Here is an 18,631-nt window from a genome sequence, read left to right as displayed (position 1 = left end):
AAAGACGGCTAAATTTTAAAAGGGAGGTACCATTTAACAGTTGTTTTGTGCAAACCTTTTATTCTTTTCCCTTGCTTTCTTGTACGCTGGGTGGCTTTATAATTTAAAGAAGGGAGCAGGGAGATTTTAACTTAAGGTCTATTTTGCGCTGTGTAATGCAGTGTTCACCACTACTACAGTCTTTATGCTTATTTTTAGCTTTCCTGGGTTTCTAAGCATTTAAGGTCAACCATTTCTGCCACCTTTAATTTTTTTTTTTAAAAAAATCCTACACTGGCTTCCTTCAACAGTAACATTTTTTAAAAATTGGAAATTGCAATTGCATGAATGGAAATGAGAGTTGTCAATACTGACGCGGAGGGTGCTTCCAAACGGGAAGTGTCTTTTTGTGTGTCCCTGGCTGCTGTTCTTGACTTCTTGAAACATTTGTGCATAAAACCTCTGGAAAGAGCAGGATTTTCCTCCTCTTGGGGACACAGCACTGCTGTCCCTTAGGCTGGCTTTCCAGTATTGGGTTGGGTTAGAACTAGCCATTTATAGATGGAAAATAATTCCCAGAATTCCCCAACCAGCCTTCTGGGGGTTAGGGAATTCAGGGAGTTGACCATACACCTTAATAAAATGGCTTGATGTTCATCAGGTTAGAAGGGGGGTGGGGTCTGTGCCCTTCTGCTTTTTCGAGATGGACTACAACTCCCAGCAGGCTCCCACGCTGGGCAGAGTCCGCGTCGGGACGTCAATCCCGGCTTTCCCACTCCGGCCAGGAGAGGGCGGCCGAGGGCGGCGCCTTCCTTGTCCGGCTCTAGAGGCGGAGAGCGGAAGTTGCGTCTCCCTCCGGAGAGGCGGTGGGCGGAGCCCGTCTAGCCCAGCCACTCACTGGTAGTTCCCCCCCTGGGCTGCGGGAGGAGAGCGGGGGGCCATGGCGGCGGCGGCGGCGGCGTCGGGGATCCTCGGGGGGCTGCTCCGGAGGCGTGAGTGGGCTCTCTCTCCCCCGCCCGGCCCCCTTCCTCCGCTTTCTGCCCCGGCCTCCCCGAGGCCCCCGGCTTCTCTTGCTGACCCCTCCCTGCCCACCCAAGGCCTCGGACCTCAGTGCCCATCATCCGCAGCCGGCTGGGGAGAAGCGGGCTTGCTCTGGAGGGCCCCGCTTGGGACGAGGCAGGCGGCCCTGCACAGCTTGCCAGAGGTTGGAGGGGGGAGGGGGAAAGCAGATTGACCCTGCCTCCCGCCCCGCCTCGCAGCCCTTCAGCTTTTGGAGGGGGGGCAGTGGGGGGGTCCCTCCCCGTCCATTGCTTTTTATGCAGACCACCTTGGCTTGCTCGCTTTTGCCCCACCCCCCCGCCCCCTAAATCCCCAGCAGGGCTCTTTGAGCCCCCCCCCCAGCCCCCACCCACGAACTCGCCCTCTGCTTGCTGTTTGCATCGCCTCTGACTTGCAGGTTGCCTGGAGCTGCTCCTGCTCCATCTTGCTTCCCTGCCTGCCTGCCCTCTTCTTCCCACCTGCCTTTCTCTCTCTCCCTCTTGGTGTTTTTTTTTTTTTTGGCCTTGGGTGCATGCAGCCTGCAGCCTTCTTCCTCTCAGTGACCCAGTCGGTTGGCAGCCCTCTGCTTTGCTAAGCTCTTGGCCTGCGGGGTGGGATTGCAAAACTGGGACAGGCCCAGCGGGATGTTTTCCCCGGGAATGCGCAGCCTTTGGACCTCTGGGGCCTGTCAACAGGAGGGGGGGCAGGGAATGCGAGGGGGGTGGGCTCAGGAGCGGTGAGGACCGCCCTGCCCTGCCCTGGATCTCGTCCTTGGCCAGATCTCGTCCTTGGTAGAGAAAAGCCATTTTGTTCTCAGCAAGGGAGCGAAACCATCTCTTGTGCAGAGAGTTCAGCTGAAGAAATCTTGGGTTTCTAGGCACAAAGCTGGCCTACCTCTCCTTTGGGGTGTTTCGACCACAGCCGTGCAGTTTCCCCTCGTTTGAGGTAGATCCAGGAAAAGGAGGGCTGACTTGAGGAGCAGGAAGGCATGGAGGTCCCTCACGCTCCTCTTGAGAGAAGGCAAAACTTTGGGAGTCTTGAAATCTCCCAGGCAGTTTCTGTGGCTGAGCAGAGGGAAGAGGGGCCTGGCTAAAACCAAGACGTAGGGGGAGGAAGGGAGCTTCGTATGACCGTGACATAAGTCAGGCCTCCAACTCACCTGGGAGTTAGTTTATTGGTTTGTTATGCAATTATTAGAGCATTGCTTCTCACCTTCGGCAGCTATAAGATGCCAAACCTCTAAATTGGTGTTTCTCAACGATGGCGGCCATCTTAAAGTTGCTAAGCTTGAGAAACAAGAGTTTTAGAGGTTGCCCAAGTCCTGATGATCCCAACTGGTGAATAATAACCAATGGAAAAGAAGTCACGAGTCTCCCAGGGACAAAGGTATAAATGAAGCACTTATCCATTCGAGGCTCAACCGTCATCCTGCCCCAGAGCCTGGGAAGAGAGTTGAGTCTACTGGAGCTTCCTGAAGGACATAGGGTTTGAGCCCTCTGGATCCCTGGGAGAGGCCTTTCGGAGGTCCACTAGATCAGAGGTGGGGAACCATGGCCCTTTTTTTGACTTGTGGACTTCAACTCCCAGCATTCCTGGCTCAGCCAGGAAAGCTCTCCCTTTCCCCTCAGCATGGCTGGCTCAGGAATTCTGGGAGTTGAAGTCCACGAGTCATAAAAGGGCCATGGTTTCCCCACTTCTGCAGTCGATGACGCTGTTAAGTGGGCAGCCAACACTCTGCCTGACCCCCACCTTCCTGCCTGCATGCAAGGAGTTTGCCCTCGAGCACAGGTGGTTACTTCCTTTGCCCACTGCTGCTAACAGCCCCCTTTTTCCTCCCAGATCTCTCCGTTTGTCCTGCTTCCTGTCGCGGCTTCAGGGTCATGGCGTCGAAGCAACAGCAGTCGCCCCCGCAGCAGCAGCCCAATTCCTTGCCCACCTACGAGACGTTGAAGTTGGAACGGGTCCGCGAGAAAGTGCTGCACGTGGAGATCAACCGTCCTGAGAAAAGGAATGCCATGAACATCGCCTTTTGGAGGTAAACAGGAAACCAGATTCCTTTTCCGCTAGCGATGGAAGTCGTGGGTCAGAAGGAAGCTGGGGATGCGTGGCAGGAGATGCCTCGGGACAGCTGGCTGCGCATTTAACTTGCAATCCTTATCAAGTTCTGGATAACCAAACCGAAAATGAGTTGCTCCTTTTTTATGAGGCTTAATCGGGGCAGACTAAGGCAGGCTTGCTCTGCCCTTTGGTCCTGGGCCTTCCACGTCACAGGAAAATGCCTTCTGTCACTACACTGTTTCAAGTGTACAGGTAGTCCTCAACTTACAGCAGTTTGTTTAGTGACCAAAGTTACAAGGGCACTGGAAAAAGTGGCTTACGGCCATTTTTCACCCTTGTGACCGTTGCAGCATCCCCACAGTCACGTGATTTACCCTTGGATGTTTGCCACTGGTTCATATTTATGACGGTTGCAGTGTCCTTGGGGTCCCGTGGTCCCCCTTTGGCAACCTTCTGACAAGCAGAGTCAACGGGGGAAGCCAGATTCACTTAGTGACGGCGTTACCAATTTAACAGCTGCAGTGATTCCCTTAACAAATGTGGCAAGAAAAATTGTAAGATGGGGCAAAACTCACTTAGCAGATTCCTCACTTAGCGACATCAACTTTGGGCTCAGTTGTGGTCGTGAGACGAGGACTACCCGTATTTGTGAAAAATCTTAAGCCAGCTGCCTAGCAGATCGGGTCTCCACTGTGGTCTTCTCTTGTTATAGGGAGATGGTCGAATGCTTCAACAAGATTGCCCAGGACTCCGAATGCAACGCAGTGGTGATCTCGGGTGCTGGGAAAATGTTCACTGCAGGTAGGGAGGGCAGAGGGATCGTGGCCGAGAGAGAATCCTCCTCCCCTCTGGATCAAGAAAATCTAGCAAGGAGCCATCTGGGATACACCTCTTGGGATCGTAGATGGGAGTTGAGATCAAACTTTCAGTGCTGTCAGAATTCAGTTTATACAACTTTACGCAATCACGCCAAGCCTCCTTTGCTTTAGCTTGTACTGCAAATCATGCTTCGGGCGGGTTTGCAGAGACGCCTTTCAAAGTTTAGGGAGTAAATGTGGGGGAGGGAGTCCTGAGTTTTAAGGAGAAATATGAGTACTTTAATACCGGCACAATTTTGCTTCTGCTGCAGACAGGGAACCAAGAAGAAGAAAAATGGGATGCAAAATTTGGTCCCAACGGGTTTTTTGGAGAAACCTCCCAGGGTTTGCAGCCTTGTTTTCAGGAGCTGCAGTATGCATTTAACAGTTAAATGAAGTAACCCATTGTGGTTTAGTTAGCTGAGGGCTGCCAAGCTTTGAGTGACTGGGTGGGTGTTAAATGGCTGAGCTGGAGGGCCAGAGCTGCTCTTGCCATTCTCCATTCCTGACGACCTACAGGCATTGACCTCATGGAGCTGGGCAGCGTTTTCCTGATGGCACAAGGTGATGACGTGGCTCGGAAGTCCTGGAACATCCGCAAGAAGATCCGAGAGTACCAAGAGTCCTTCACGGTCCTGGAGAAGGTGCCCAGGCTGAGAGACTTGGGGTTGGGCAGGTGTGCCAGGAAAGCACTTCCACCCACTTAACAGGATCTCTGCTTTTCAGTGTCCCAAGCCCATCATTGTGGCCGTTCACGGCGGCTGCATCGGAGGAGGTGAGTCCCATTAGTCATGTGTGTCTGAACCTGTAACTTCACGTGCCTTCAGCTCCTGGAACTGGTTGCATGAATGGGCTGTGGAAATGGCAAAACTCCAAATTCTGTAACTGTTGAATTACAGAAGCTAAACAGTATGCTCTTTGCATAAAGGTGCAAGTCTTTCGGATTAAACTGGCTGCACAACTCAAGCGTTTCTTAACCTTGGCAGTTTTGAGATGTGTGGATTCAAATTCTGGGAGTTGGAGGTCCACATTATCTTAAAAGTTGCCAAGGTTGAGAAATGCTGCTAGAACTGCATTACTTAATTTATAAAGCTGCATCTCATTATCTTTTTGCTGAGGAGCCAGGCCAACACTAGGAGTGCTGTACGATTTTGGTGTCAGCCTGGCTGGAAATCTGCTCTCATCTAGCCCATGAGTAAAAATGGAATTCTGGAAGGAAAAGGACTTTTTTTTCTGGCTGATGCACCAATGTTGTTGGTTTTTGAGAGGCGTTTTTTTTCCTGCTCATGGAGGAAATGAATGCTAGTCATGGATCTCGGCTGTTTAAAAGCCGTTTTCAAAAAGGCGAAAGCCCTGCAACTCGGGCCCTTTTGATGCTGCAGCACTATGGGCTCTTGAGTCTTCTTCCGGGCTGTTGCCACACCTGACTTACTGGGGGTGGCCAGAGGAGAGTTGACGCAGGATCTTCCTTGAAACTGGGCTGGGTGGGCTCTGAGATAGGAGCTTGGCCACTTTAGGCTGTTGTGGTGGAAGAAAGTTGGGACAGAAAGGTGGAAAATAGACCGTGGATCTTGTCCCTTTGCAGGTGTGAATCTGATCACGGCCTGTGATATTCGCTACTGCACGCAGGATGCTTGGTTCCAGGTCAAGGTGGGTTTGCCGCGACACAGTTTTACCCTAGAAGTGTCTACTTAATAAGCACCAGTGATGCTAACAAGGCACAGATATATTCCCTTCCTTGCTCTCTCACGCTGCTCTTTTCTCATACACACACACACACACACAGAGAGAGAGAGAGAGAGACGTGCCCAAATGCACGTGTGTTTATTCCAGGCCGTAGGCTTGCCAGATACGGGTTTGTACAAGTGGAAAAAAAAAACAACAGCCAATTTCTCCCTTTGGGCTGGCATTGCAAAATTGCATCCCAGTATTTCAGGCCCAGGGTGGGTGTCATGATATCCCAGCGCCCATATTGCCCTTTGGGTGCCCGAACCCCTCTTCTCCTTGCTCTCCTTTCTTCAGGAAGTGGATGTTGGACTGGCAGCCGACGTTGGCACACTGCAGCGCTTGCCACTGGTCATTGGGAATCGGAGGTGAGGGCTTTGCTTCCTTTTGGATCGGCCTCCTTCCTGTTCTCGCCAGAAAGGAACCGCGGCTTCCCTTATTTTGGAAAGTGGCAGCTTGAATTTTTCTCCGGTCTAAAGGAGCCGGGCACCTCCAGCCCGTCACTTGGTCAGACGAGCTGCCTCTGAGACGTGGGCTGGCTGAGGAATTCTGGGAGCTGAAGTCCACAAGTCTTAAAAGTTGTCAAGGTTGGGGACCCCTGATCTGGGGGATGGGCAAACAGTCGGCCCCCGCAGTTCCTTCCTCCCACAAAAAACCCCCTGCCCTCTTGCGACTCGGGTCCCTCTTAACCCCCTCTTGATGTCCTCTCTCCAGCCTAGTGAACGAACTGGCTTTCACTTCCAGAAAGCTCATGGCCCCGGAGGCGGAGCGCTGCGGCCTTGTCAGGTGGGTCTCCCTTGAAGCCGAGGCTGGGGGCTGCGGAAGGTTCTCGGTTTTGTGGTTTCGCTCAGAGGGCACCCTTGTCAAAACCAGCCCCTGATTTCACATCTCCTTGTGGCAGGAAACTGGAAAAATGTATTCTCAAATGGAATGAAATTGGTTAGCCTCCATCTTTTAAAAAAACGAAGACCCCAAATATTATCTGAGTCTTCCCGCCCGGTTGCAAAAGATCCTGACTTCCTCCCATTGAGCTCAATCCAGATGTTTCCATGGAGGCATCCCCAGGACGGCTTGCCTTGCATTCTCCCACAATTGTCTCGCGACAATTAGTCCCACGAGATTTCCTGGCTGGTTTTGTGTTGTTGTTTTTTTCACCCGGGAACTAAGCAGGCTTAGCTTTCAAGATCCGGCGACGTTGAGTGAAGGGTGTTTGCTTCTGAAACAACTCCAACCAGGGGATGTGTCTTAATCCCATCAGCTTTGCTGGCTGGGGGATTCTGGGAGTTGATGTCCACAGCTCTTAAAAGTTGCTGAGGTTGAGAAACGCTGAACTAAAGTAGATTGAGCAAGACTGGAAGGGTTTTTCTCCATCTTCCCTTGGGCTGAAAAAGTAAAGGAGGCTTGGCTGGTGCCCAACGCAGCCATTCCCTACCTGGGGCCTTTAAAGTTCGTCAGAATGTCATTCCTTTCAACTCCCAAATCCAAGACTTGCATTCTTGGGCTGGAACAAGCTGCCACAACCTCAGCAATTGCTCCGGCTTCTTTTTCCCAGCCGTGTCTTCCGAGATCACGAGTCGATGCTGCAAGGCGCCTTTGATTTGGCCACCGAAATTGCCTGCAGGAGCCCAATCGCGGTGCAGGGCACGAAAATTAACCTTATTTACGCCAGAGACCATTCAGTGCCCGAAAGCTTGAAATACATGGTGAGTGGTGGGTTTTCTTAATTCGTGCAGCTTGCAGTTTGTACGTTGGGAGGTCTCGGGGTTGATGCCAGATAACGGAGAACAGAATAACAGACTTGGAAGGGACCTCGGAGGTCTTCTAGTCCACCCCCCCTGCTCAGGCAGGAAGGCCTGTTTTATTTGGAAAATGCATACGGCCACCTTTCCTCACAGCCAGTTCGTAAGAGGAAGGGGAAAAAAACCCAGCACAATAAAGCTTCTATAAGCCAATCAGGAGGGAGGTGGTGGCTCAGTGGGTTAGGACATTGAGCTTGTCGATCAGAAGGTCGGCAGTTTGGCGGGTCGAATCCCGAGTGCCGCGTAGCAGAGTGAGCGCCTGTTACTCGTCCCAGCTTCTGCCAACCTAGCAGTTCAAAAGCACGTAAAAATGCAGGTAGAAAAATAGGGACCACTACGGTGGGAAGGTCACAGCGTTCCGTGCGCCTTTGGCGTCTAGTCATGCCAGCCACATGACCACGGAGACGTCCTCGGACAAGCGCTGGCTCTTTGGCTTTGAAATGGAGATGAGCACCGGCCCCTAGAGTGGGAAACGACTAGCACGCATGTGCGGGGGAACCTTTACCTTTACCTTAAGCCAATCAGGAAGATAGGGAAAAAGAAATAGTGATCGTGCAACCACCAGAGAATGGCGTAAGTAACTCGCCAGTGGATATGTTTGACCCCATTTGCTTCCTGGCTCCAGTTCTTGGGGGACCGAGCAGCTCTTCACCCCTTGGCAGGAGATCAGGGGGGTTGGGAAGAGGCTGTATTTGTGTCCCTCTCCCTGGAAGATGCTGGGGCAAGAAAGGGAAAAATCACTTTCTCTCACTCTTCCTTGGATTCTGATTTTCCTTTAGGCTACTTGGAATATGAGCATGCTTCAAACCGAGGACATCATCAAGTCCGCCCAAGCCGTGATGGAGAAGAAGACCCCCAAGGATGTGGTCTATTCCAAACTGTAGATGGAAGCCTGTGCCTGCCCCGAAGCAAGGGGTGTGTGTGTGTGTGTGCGGTATGTGTGTGTGTCACACACTCCTGCTTTGCAGCGGCCTAAGCCTGGAGCCGCTGGTTACAGCAAGACGGCAGCCTCAAGTGCCTTTGAATCACGCACTGTCCGCCTGTCCTTTGTGGCTCACCTGTTGATTCTTTAGGGGCGCTGCGAAGCGAGAAAAAAAACCAACCCTTTTGAAATGGGGTGCGTTTTCCGAATAATGCAAGTTAGCAACAGAAGAGCATATTAATGTAGGGGCCGAAAAAATTGACTTTAACGAAGATTAAATCCTGTTTTAATTATATGGGCTTTTTATTTTGTATGTATAATATATCTCACCTGCTATTCCAAAACGCCAAGCCCCGTGCTTTTTTTTTCTTTTCCTTTTAAGGGTTACGGTTATGAATTTACAAGGTGATGGAGGGTCAGCCGGAAAAGGGAAAAGTAATGGGAAACACTCTTCTGTTTCATTGCAGACAGTAAAAAAAAAAAAAAATTCAGGAGGAATCTGGTTGCACGTTTTCTGATCAGCAAATTGTATTTACAAGCAGAAACTTTGTGGAGTTTGATGCTCAGAAATCAGAAAGAGACCAACAGTGCCTTTACCAACTGGCGTATTTTATTCCGAGGCACACTTTTTTCATCAGGGTATTTTATTTTATTTTTTGATTGCTGTGTAGGCCATACGTATTTCCTCCTCTGCAAACCAAAGTGATTCTAAATTACCGTCATTTATCTCTTTTCTGCTTTATTAGAGCAACCAGGAGGAAAATACTGGGTTTGTGGGCTTGGGGCTAACTTCAGAAATGGAGCCCAGGCCTACAGGGGGAAAACAGTTCTTCCTGTAAGAGCAGTGTGGAAGCCAGCGAGAGTTTAAGGATTCTGTTCAGTTTAAGAAAAATCCGGGGTGGGTGTGGGTTAGGCATTTGAGAAATTAAGTGCTTTATAGTTGGGTGTGGACAGAGGCTACCGCTTCTGCTACCGTTTGCTGTATCTTGCCACATCCTCCTTCGACCACCTGGGCACAGAGATGGGTCAGAGTCCACCTGGCAGGGCGTCGTTGCAAACTCCACGTATGGCTTCTCTGCCCCAGCACCGTCCTGCCCTCTCCCCCAATTAACCGCCCAGCCCTCTGTGTCCCCAGTCACGCTCCACAAAACTGTGGCTTGTTTAGTCAGGCATATCCTCCTCGACTCTACGAAACTTGTAAATTTGTTTGCTGACCACTCCTTCAAGGGCGGCTCCCCTGCCTCGGCCTCTGCAGACCGCACAGCCACCCATTGTTCTATCTAACCGATGCCCCAGTTCGAGGCTTTTATGAGGCTGATGTCCTGCTGGTCGAACCAAACCGGGCAGGGCTCAGATATTTATTTATTTGTATTTTTATTTTAATCCCATTTATATCCCACCCTTCTCCGAAGACTCAGGGCGGCTTACAATTTAAGCACAAACCAATGTGCTTAGCAATAGCCTTCATTCTATGTATATGCCTGCTTATTAGGGCTTTCGCCCCCCCAGTGGCATTATTACAAAGTCAGCTTATTGCCCCCAACAATCTGGGTCCTCATTTTACCTACCTCTGGAGACGTCTCCCTTCCAGAGCCCACCAAACGATGGCTCTTTGGCAAAGCCCAGGGTTGAAATGCAAGTGTGGGGAACGTCGTCCCTGAGCTTCTGGCTTGCCCCAGAGTTGGTGGGGAAATGGGGATGGGCTCCCAAGCACGCAGGCGACCCGTCAACCCCACAAGATAGATCGAACTAAGAAATCAATGCTCTGTATATTTAATAAAATTATATATTAAAAATGGGTAAGAGGAATCTTGCACGTCGGGGTTTGCTTCCCCCCTCTATCTTTTGTGAATTACGATGCTTCTCACCTGTCTTCCTTGGTTGGGCTGAAGCCCCTCTCGACTGACCCTTGGCAGTGGCTCTTCTGAAACAATACGTGGACATGATCCCGGGGGACGGGAGGTAAAGCCGCAGACCAGGCAGTGCTCGGATAAGAAGCAGCTGAGCCGGGAGAAGCAGTGGGGGTGGCAGATGCCTCATTAGGGACCCTCCCTAGTTTCTTGGACTGCAAAGGCGAGGGCGGGGGGGGGGAGGAGATGCACTTTCATGTAACTTTGCAGTAAAGTTCAAATTAGAACTTCTAATTTGCTCCTTGTAGGGACTACCTTGCAGAGCTGACCTATCCCTCTTTTCCTGCTCGAAGGCACTTCCTCTCCATGGAGCACAGTCGTGGGGGAAGGATAGCGAAAGAACAGTAGCCTCTCTTATCTAGGCAGAGATTCTCCCCCCCCCCCACACACACACTTTAAAGTATCGGTGCCATCCGCACAACTGCTAAACCGGAGCTGGTTTGGAGTTCAATTTGATACCGCCCAAGGAATCTTTTTTGCTTGTAAGATTTGCTGGCTGAGGAGGGGAAGTTTTAAAATCTTACAAATCCAGATTAAATTAAACTTTCCGGTCTTCTTCGTTTATGTGCAGCATAAGTTCACTTCTGTTGTTAGAACTCCCATCATCCTATCCTGAGGATTGTGAATTGGAGGTCCGATTTGTTGCAAGCACCAGACTGAGGAAGGTGGGGGTGGGTGGGTGGGTGCGTGGGTGGGTGGGGCTTTATAGGAAAGGTCCCTAAGAATTTCCTAGCTGGTCCAGGATACCCAGAGCAGTGGCCTCTATTTGTCAGGACGGGTGGGCTGGTGCCACCTCCTCTGTGCTCCACCCTTTCTTCCTTGTTTCATATAAAAGCCATAGATACGGTTGCTTTGCTTCTCCCTCGGGCATTGATCAGGACTAGCAGCTTGCAATAAGATCAGCATGGCTTTCCTTCCAGCACCTGGCTACATGCCTGTTTATAACCCGGTAAGTGTCTCTCTCCCACCTGGTCTTCACTTCATTATATCTTTGCAACAAAATTATTATACAGCGGATGGAGAAATAGTGAAAAGTGGAAGGATGGATAATAAAGATGGCAGAACAGTTTGTAACTGCTATAGGTCGGAAATCTCCTATTTAATCACCTTTTTCCCCCTATTTTCTACTATTCATTTTTTATTTTGTATTTTTGTCTTTCTCTTAACTTTTCTGTATTTTTCATGTATTTTGATAAAGGGACAATATTAATATCTGAAAGTGGCAAGCAGATGTTGGCAAGCAAACCGTGTTTCTCTCCCCTGCCCCCACCTCCCCCCCCCAGGCTCAGAGACCACCAAGAACTCTACAGTTCAACCCTCAGCTGAAGAGGTTCTCTTCTATTGAAAGAAATGAAAAATGCCCATTGTTTTTCAGAATACATTGGCCAAACTTCCTACACTCATCTGGGGTTCAATTCTCCTCCCCCCCACCTTTTCAATACAATTCCTCCCATCCAGTGTGCTGTTGCAACAGCCACCTCAGCCACCCACAGATGAAACACAGTTCTCGTATAAAAGCTCCAGAAATGCAGAGAAAAAAGGTCTCACCAGCCTGTCCCAGTTGGCACTTTCCTAGAAGTTCCTCCAGTGCATGGAGAGATCTGATAAGAGGCTGGCATCCGGCCAGTCTTGCTCAATCCACTGATCACCCATAAAGCAGAACCGGTCCATGGCTGCAGTTCTGCTGCTTCCTCCACACTTTCCTTCGGCTGCCACATTGGGGGGATTAATCCTTAGCAGAGACCCTCTTGGGTGGTCTTGGGTTTGACCCAGAACCTCGTGGAAAGGCTGATACAAGCCACGAGTCGCAGTTGGCTCGTTTGAAGGTCAAAGTTGTGCTTTGCAGTAAAGTCACTGGCTTCATTCCTTGCTTTCTGCCTTCCAGACTCTCCCTTACCATCAACCTGTCCCTGGTGGACTCCAACCTGGAATGTCTGTCTATGTGCAAGGCAAAGTGCCCAAACACACCAAAAGGTAATGTGCTTTGGGGGCTCACAGGAACGGCAAGAACCTACCTGGTTCAAAACATTTCTCTAAAATATATAATATATAACAAAATATTATTTTGTTATGGGTACTTTGTATAGTCCAAATCTGATATCAAGATTATCGCAAAACTGGCATGGATGCATTTGTACACGGACGTGGACATTTTCTGCTGTTAGACTCTCAGGTGTTGGGTTAGAGTTTTCACTCTGACCTCGAAAAGTCTTTCTTAATTCTTCAGATACCGGTAGTTCCATTTCCTGGTTCTTCCAACTCCCAACTCCTAGGGGAGTTCCTATGCCCTGAGGACTAGGAACTTGATTCTTGTCTTCAGGCAACCACTGGATTCTAGCCTCATGGCAAAGGAGAAGCAGGAGGCAGAACTCTACTCCAAGTTTCCTGCACCTCCCTTTAATTTTCCTTTTTTTTCTTTCCCCCAGATTCCGGGTGAACTTTGCCTGTGGCCAGCACGAGGGGGCTGACATTCCCTTCCACTTCAACCCTCGCTTTGATGGCAAGGACAGAACTGTGCTCAACACGTTTCAGAGTGGCAGGTGGGGAAACGAAGAGCATCACAAGATGCCCTTCCATAAGGGCGAGCATTTTGAGATCATCTTCGTTGTCAATGACATTGGATACCAGGTTGGTACGCAGGTTCATCTTTGTTCCTCCGCGGCTCCCCCGCCCGAGAATTCACCCTTTCTCTGGAATGAACCACAAATGTATTTAATACCGACTTTCCCAACTTCATATCTTCCATATAGGGTTTAAGTGATGTATAGGTAGTTCTCCTTTAGCAACAACGGGGACCTGCAAACTTAGTCATGAAGTGAAGCAGTTGCTAAGTGAAAACGTGTCTGTTTGTGATCAGACTTCAGCTTTTGTCTGCTTGACAGACCTGTGAAGTTTGTAAGTGCCAGGATGGGTCGCCAAGTTACTGCTTCATCACGGTTGTAGCTGCAAACAGTTACTAAATGAGAACAACCTGTTGCTAAAGAAAAACATTTTGGTCTAGCTAGGGCAGGGGTAGGCAACCTTGGCTTTTTTAGGACTCGTGGACTTCAGCTCCCAGAATTCCTGAGCCAGCCATGCTGGCACAGGAATTCTGGGAGTTGAAGTCCAGGAGTCCTAAAAGAGCCAAGGTTGCCTAGTCCTAGTCTAGGGGGAGAAAAGGTTATTGGTAAAACAAAGACCTCCCCCTTTTTTCATGTACAACCTTTGATCTTTTTAATCCCCTCGGTGGCCACTCTGCTCAGCTTTGGGGTGGGACGTGTTCCTGGCAAGAATAAACAGGTTTTTCCTTCAAAGAAAATGGACCGTCTCAGCTGAGCATTGATCCCTTTGGCTTTGCCCTGTGACAGGTCCTGGTGAACAGAAACCCCTTCTGTAGCTACGGGCACAGACTCCCCCCACGAAGCGTGCAGGTTGTGAGCGCTGATGGAGACCTGGAGCTGGAATCTCTGACCGTGATAGGAGGATCAATGATGGGGAACATGGTAAGTGTTTGCATTGACAAGTCCGCACCTCCTGTTCCTTGCTCTCTCTTTGGGAATGGATTCTGGGTTGGTTCAATCCCGCATTCTCTTTCTCCCCTCTGATCACTCTTCTTGACCCCCCCCTAAGAATGGCCTCCCCCTCTGGCTCCTCAGTTGACATGGTGTACATCTCTGCATGCTAGCAAGGGTGATCCTCGGACCAGCAACTGAACTGGGAACACATTTACCCCAGGCCAAGGTCCTGCTGGCCCCCCTTGCAGAAGTCCATAAAGCAGACTTTCTCAACCTTGGCAACTTTACGTTGTGTGATCTGAACTCCAAGAATGACTTCGAACGGTGTGTGTGTGTGTGTGTGTGTGTGTGTGTGTGTGTGTCAAACTGCCAGCCTGGGGGCCGGTTGCATCATGCAGAGGCCATGCCCACCCCAGCTGTTTTGGCAATGCGAAAAAAGTCACGCTACATCGCGACACAGCGAGTTTGACACCCGTGGCTTAGAAGATTCCCCGTACAACTCTCCACAACCAATCCAAGTTAAAAGTAACCTAGTTGAGCAAGTGGTACAAAGGCACCCAGGAAGGCTTCAACTGACCTGGCTGAATATGCCACACAAACCCAGCCACTCTTGTCTTCCTCTCCTTTAGGGTGTGACGCCAGGCCCTGGATATGGGCCACCACCACAAAATCTTCCTGTAAGTACTCGGGAGGGAAAAAAGGGAGTAGCGGGCCAGGATATTCAGGGCTAGCGGTTTTAGGGAGAAAAACATGGAGTTAACAAAAGCCTCGTTGCGTTTCTTTCCCATCAGATGATGAGCTCTCCGACAGTCTACCACCCAGTAAGTAGAAAGAGATTTGTGTCTCTCCTTATATTAGCCTGAATTTGCAGAATGGGACAGAAACCAGTTTGTGCGTGTGTGTACAGGTAGTCCTTGACTCACAACAGTTCATTTAGTGACCATCCGAAGTTCAACAGCGCTGGGAAAAAGTGACTTGTGACCATTTTTCACACCTACAACCTTTGTAGCATCCTGGTGGCCATGGGATCAAAATTCAGACTCTTGGCGATTGCCTCGTAATGACGATGGTTGCAATGTGAATCTCTGCAAGGTTATGGCAAGCAAAGTCAATGGGGAGGTCAGATTCGCTTCACCGTTGTGTTACTGACTTAACCACTGCAGTGATTCACTTAACAGCTGCGGCAAGAAAGGTCATAGGGTGGATCAAAGCTCACTTAACAACTGTCTTGCTTAGCAACAGAAATTTTGGGCTCGGTTGTGGTCATAAGCTGAGGACTGCCTGTATTCAGGTGGAATTCAGGGAGGCTTATACTTCCTGGTGTTTGGCTTGGAACGTGCTCACTGTCCTAAAATTGACCTCAAGCCACTCAAAATAGAGTTTTCCGATAGTTCTTTTAATCCTGTGTTGTTTGCACAAAAAGCAAAGCAAGCGTGCAACTAAGCTTAATTAGTTCCTTTATATTTGTACATATCCTTGTCTAATTTCAAAGTTATCTTACTACAATAAGCTATGCCCCACAAGGCTACTCAAGTTGCTGTAAGCATTGTTGCCCAGGATGCCATCTTGATTATTTTGACTATATCCTTCTGAGCAAACAAACCATTTGAACATGTCTTACTTTTGAGGCCAAAAATTACTTGAAGTAATTTTGAAGGAAGAGATGCTTGTAACCACCAAGGAACGCAGGAAAAATCCATCCAAGACGAGATCCTGGAAGCTGCCTTCTGCGCCATGTGGTGGATCCCCTGCTTGGCAACCCAAGATCGACTGGATTGCAGTTACCTTGATCCCCAGCTAGCAAAGTACAAGAGCCGGATGGGGGCCACCAAGCGTAACCTGGATTCGTGTCTATTTCAGATGGTGCCCTACACAGGCGACATCCCTGGCGGTCTGGGAGCCAAGAGGACCATCGTAATACGAGGCTCTCTTCCGATGAACTTTAACAGGTCTTGGCTGTCTTTTTTTCAGCATGCATTTGGGGATTCAGGCAGCGGAATGGAATTGTTCTCAGAACTGACCATTGTTATTGGAGAAAAGGGTAGGAAGGAATAATCGGATTTCCCTTTATTTAATTCGATAATCTTCATGCCTGCTTTTTGTTCTTTTTTCCAAGGTTCCAAATCAATTTTAAGGCTGGCCAGGATATTGTTCTGCACATTAATCCACGCATGGAAGAGAAAACAGTAGTGCGGAACAGTTTTCTTAATGGCTGCTGGGGACCCGAGGAACGGGACCTGCCCTTTAACCCTTTCCAACCTGGGCAGTACTTTGAGGTGAGTTGGCTTTGATTCAAGCACAGAGGGGTCTCATCAAGAAAGAGATGAAAAAAGTCAATATGGCAGCTACAGCTAGGCAACCGATCCCTGGTTCCTATTTTATCTGGCTCATGGACGTATCTCTGGATTCCAGCAAAAAGCTAGACCGGTTGGCTGCTGAGAAGGCAGGCAGTGGGGAGTATAAAGAAGATCCAGTGTGGTGCCTCCAGGGACGGAGCACTCCATCTCCCATAATTCCCAGCAAGCACAGCCATGAGGAATTGAAATCTGAACCTCTGGAAGGATGTTGAGATGAATACCCCCTCTAGTGTTTAAGAGTGGAACTGCTTCTCCAGATAGCCATTCAGAATCTCTTTACTTCTCTCCTGGAAAAATTGCATTGCTCTTGGTGCGTTAGGGGGGAGGAGAAAAAAGGGTGGCAGTTGCAACCCCTCATTAATAAAGCTCCACCACTTATGTATTCTGGGTGTCTTCTGATTTTGACGCAGGCTCCAGGACCGAAGTTGATCCAGATGTGCTGTTTTGGCCACACTAACATCTTTCTTCTCTTTCCAGCTCTCAGTCCGCTGCGGCAACCACCGATTCAAGGTTTATGTCAATGGCCAGCCTTTCTTCAACTACGCCCATCGTTACCACAATTTTCAACAGATCAACACCCTCCACATCGATGGAGACGTGGTCCTTTCCTATGTCCAATACTAAGCATGGCGGCGGAGGGTGGGAGGAAGGTAGCATTGGCAGAACCCCCCATTTTTCTCTCTTGAGATCTGCCAGGAGACTCAGAGTCCTGCTGGATTGCTGTAGTCTACATAAAGATTTTAATAAAGATACTTTAATTTGGCTTTTTTTTTTGGAACTGCCGTTGATATATAAGCAACAAAATAGAGAGCCAAGCCAGACACTTGCTAAATGCATTCTTTATTTCCTGAAAATGAGACTGAAAAAACGAGGCCCAGAGACCGTTTGACCCTAGAGTTCACTCCTGATGGGACCTAATTTTGCATCAGCAGCCAAGCAAAATTACAGCCTGATCTTGCAGGTGACTCAAAGCGAGCAAGCACCGCATTCTCCCACAGCCAGTATTTATACAGATAGTGGATGACGTCAGTAGCCTGTGATTGGTCGAATCAGCTTACCTCAGTTTTGGCGGGCTTTCTCAGTCTCCAGGCAGATTTTCCTCATTCCCTCAGGGGGTGCCTGGCGACTAGGAATATCCAGCAGCCTCTTGTGGTGCCCTCGAGGTGGCAGTGCCCACCAGACCTACACTCAACACTCACAGCCACACTCAGCTCTACCTGTTTAACTCAGCCTGGCCCTCTCCCTGTTCTTCAGAAGGCAATTCCTGCCTCCCTCTTGGGCGTCTGCTAGTCCATCTGGGCTTCCCTCCAATTGGGACCCCCAACCAACCTCCCCTGGGGGCACCTAGCCGGGGGAGGCAGTGTGGTGCCAGCCCTGTGAGGCAGGCCAAGCCGGGGTTCCAAAGTCTGCCTGTTAATGTTGCTTTTATGCAACATTATTCGGAGGTCGCAGCCTCAGAATCTTCCAAGCCTGGTTGGGCTTCCCACCTTCCTCTTCGGCCTGGCCTGAGTCGTTCTCCAGATGGTCTCGGGTTTCTTTCCCTCACCCGACTTGTCCGGGCAGCAGCTGGTTCCTTCTGCCCCTTTCAGGGGGGAGCTGGAGGGCAGGCCTGTTTTGTGGATGGGGCTGAAGCCCCCAAAGAAGCCCTGGGCCCTTGATTCAACCACAGCCACAAGCATGGCTTTGCATCCCTCCCTCTGCCTTCTGGGGGGCTCTGCTGAGACCCTCCCCCCAATGCAATCTGAAGCATCTCTGGGTCAGGAAACGGGTGCAAGACCGTTCTAATTGGGGGCACAGCAGCCGTGCAAGTTGTTGCCTTTCACTCATGGCCAGGTCTTCCCTCCCTCCCTCCTCCATCTCTACCATCACCCGGCATTCCTCAGTTTCCCCTTTGTAAACACAAGGAAGTGAAAAGGACGGAGGATTCATCAGTGGTTTTAGCAGCAACGACCCAGGTGACAGGCTCAATAAGGCCTCAGACTCGCTTCAGGATCTCAGAAAATTGAAGGTCTTGCAACTTGGCATGAGAGGAACCGGCCACTATCTCTCTTGAATGGGTGAACCTCCTGGCTTTTCTTCTTGCAGACATTTCATTGGCTGTCTTGGGAATGAAACTTCTGCAAGAAGAAAAGCAGGCTCAAAGGACCTAACAATTCAACCTAGACCAGGGGTAGGCAACCTTGGCTCTTTTATGACTCATGGACTTCAACTCCCAGAATTCCTGAGTCAGCTTGGCTGGCTCAGGAATTCTGGGAGTTGAACTCCATGAGTCATAAAAGAGCCAAGGTTGCCTACCCCTGACCTAGACCCACACTATGAAAAATTATATGTCCCCGAAGGAACCCATAGTTCAGGTGAATTAGCTGAAACACATCTCACTGTTTAGCAGAGATCCATCTCTCCTTAAACTCTCAGAGCAGAAAAATACACATATTACATTCAGTCATGCCACCACCACCACCCCCATCCTCACTTTTGGAGGGGGGGTTTCT

The 18,631-nt window shown here is 49.8% G+C and overlaps 2 protein-coding genes across 2 annotated transcripts; both read left to right on the top strand.

Annotated features, from left to right (window-relative positions):
- Nucleotides 1–863: 863 nt before the first annotated feature.
- On the top strand, nucleotides 864–8,675 carry ECH1 (enoyl-CoA hydratase 1). Its single transcript, XM_083369404.1, has 10 exons — nucleotides 864–971; nucleotides 2,857–3,052; nucleotides 3,788–3,876; nucleotides 4,452–4,576; nucleotides 4,659–4,707; nucleotides 5,518–5,582; nucleotides 5,955–6,025; nucleotides 6,372–6,443; nucleotides 7,210–7,360; nucleotides 8,236–8,675. The coding sequence occupies exons 1-10, from the start codon at nucleotides 920–922 to the stop codon at nucleotides 8,338–8,340; spliced, it is 975 nt and encodes a 324-aa protein (XP_083225530.1). The 5' UTR covers nucleotides 864–919; the 3' UTR covers nucleotides 8,341–8,675.
- A 2,463-nt stretch (nucleotides 8,676–11,138) lies between these two features.
- On the top strand, nucleotides 11,139–16,902 carry LOC310644294 (galectin-4-like). Its single transcript, XM_083369134.1, has 9 exons — nucleotides 11,139–11,237; nucleotides 12,174–12,262; nucleotides 12,715–12,916; nucleotides 13,636–13,770; nucleotides 14,412–14,459; nucleotides 14,574–14,603; nucleotides 15,643–15,731; nucleotides 15,899–16,058; nucleotides 16,617–16,902. Exons 1-9 carry the CDS (start codon nucleotides 11,193–11,195, stop codon nucleotides 16,761–16,763), a joined length of 945 nt encoding a protein of 314 aa, XP_083225260.1. The 5' UTR covers nucleotides 11,139–11,192; the 3' UTR covers nucleotides 16,764–16,902.
- The last annotated feature ends 1,729 nt before the right edge of the window (nucleotides 16,903–18,631 follow it).

The sequence above is a fragment of the Vipera ursinii genome, assembly GCF_947247035.1.
Source record: "Vipera ursinii genome assembly, chromosome: 9".
NCBI classification, from domain to species: Eukaryota; Metazoa; Chordata; class Lepidosauria; order Squamata; family Viperidae; genus Vipera; species Vipera ursinii.
The sequence above is the reverse complement of the archived record's forward strand: the minus strand, read 5'-3'. Positions and strand labels throughout refer to the sequence as shown.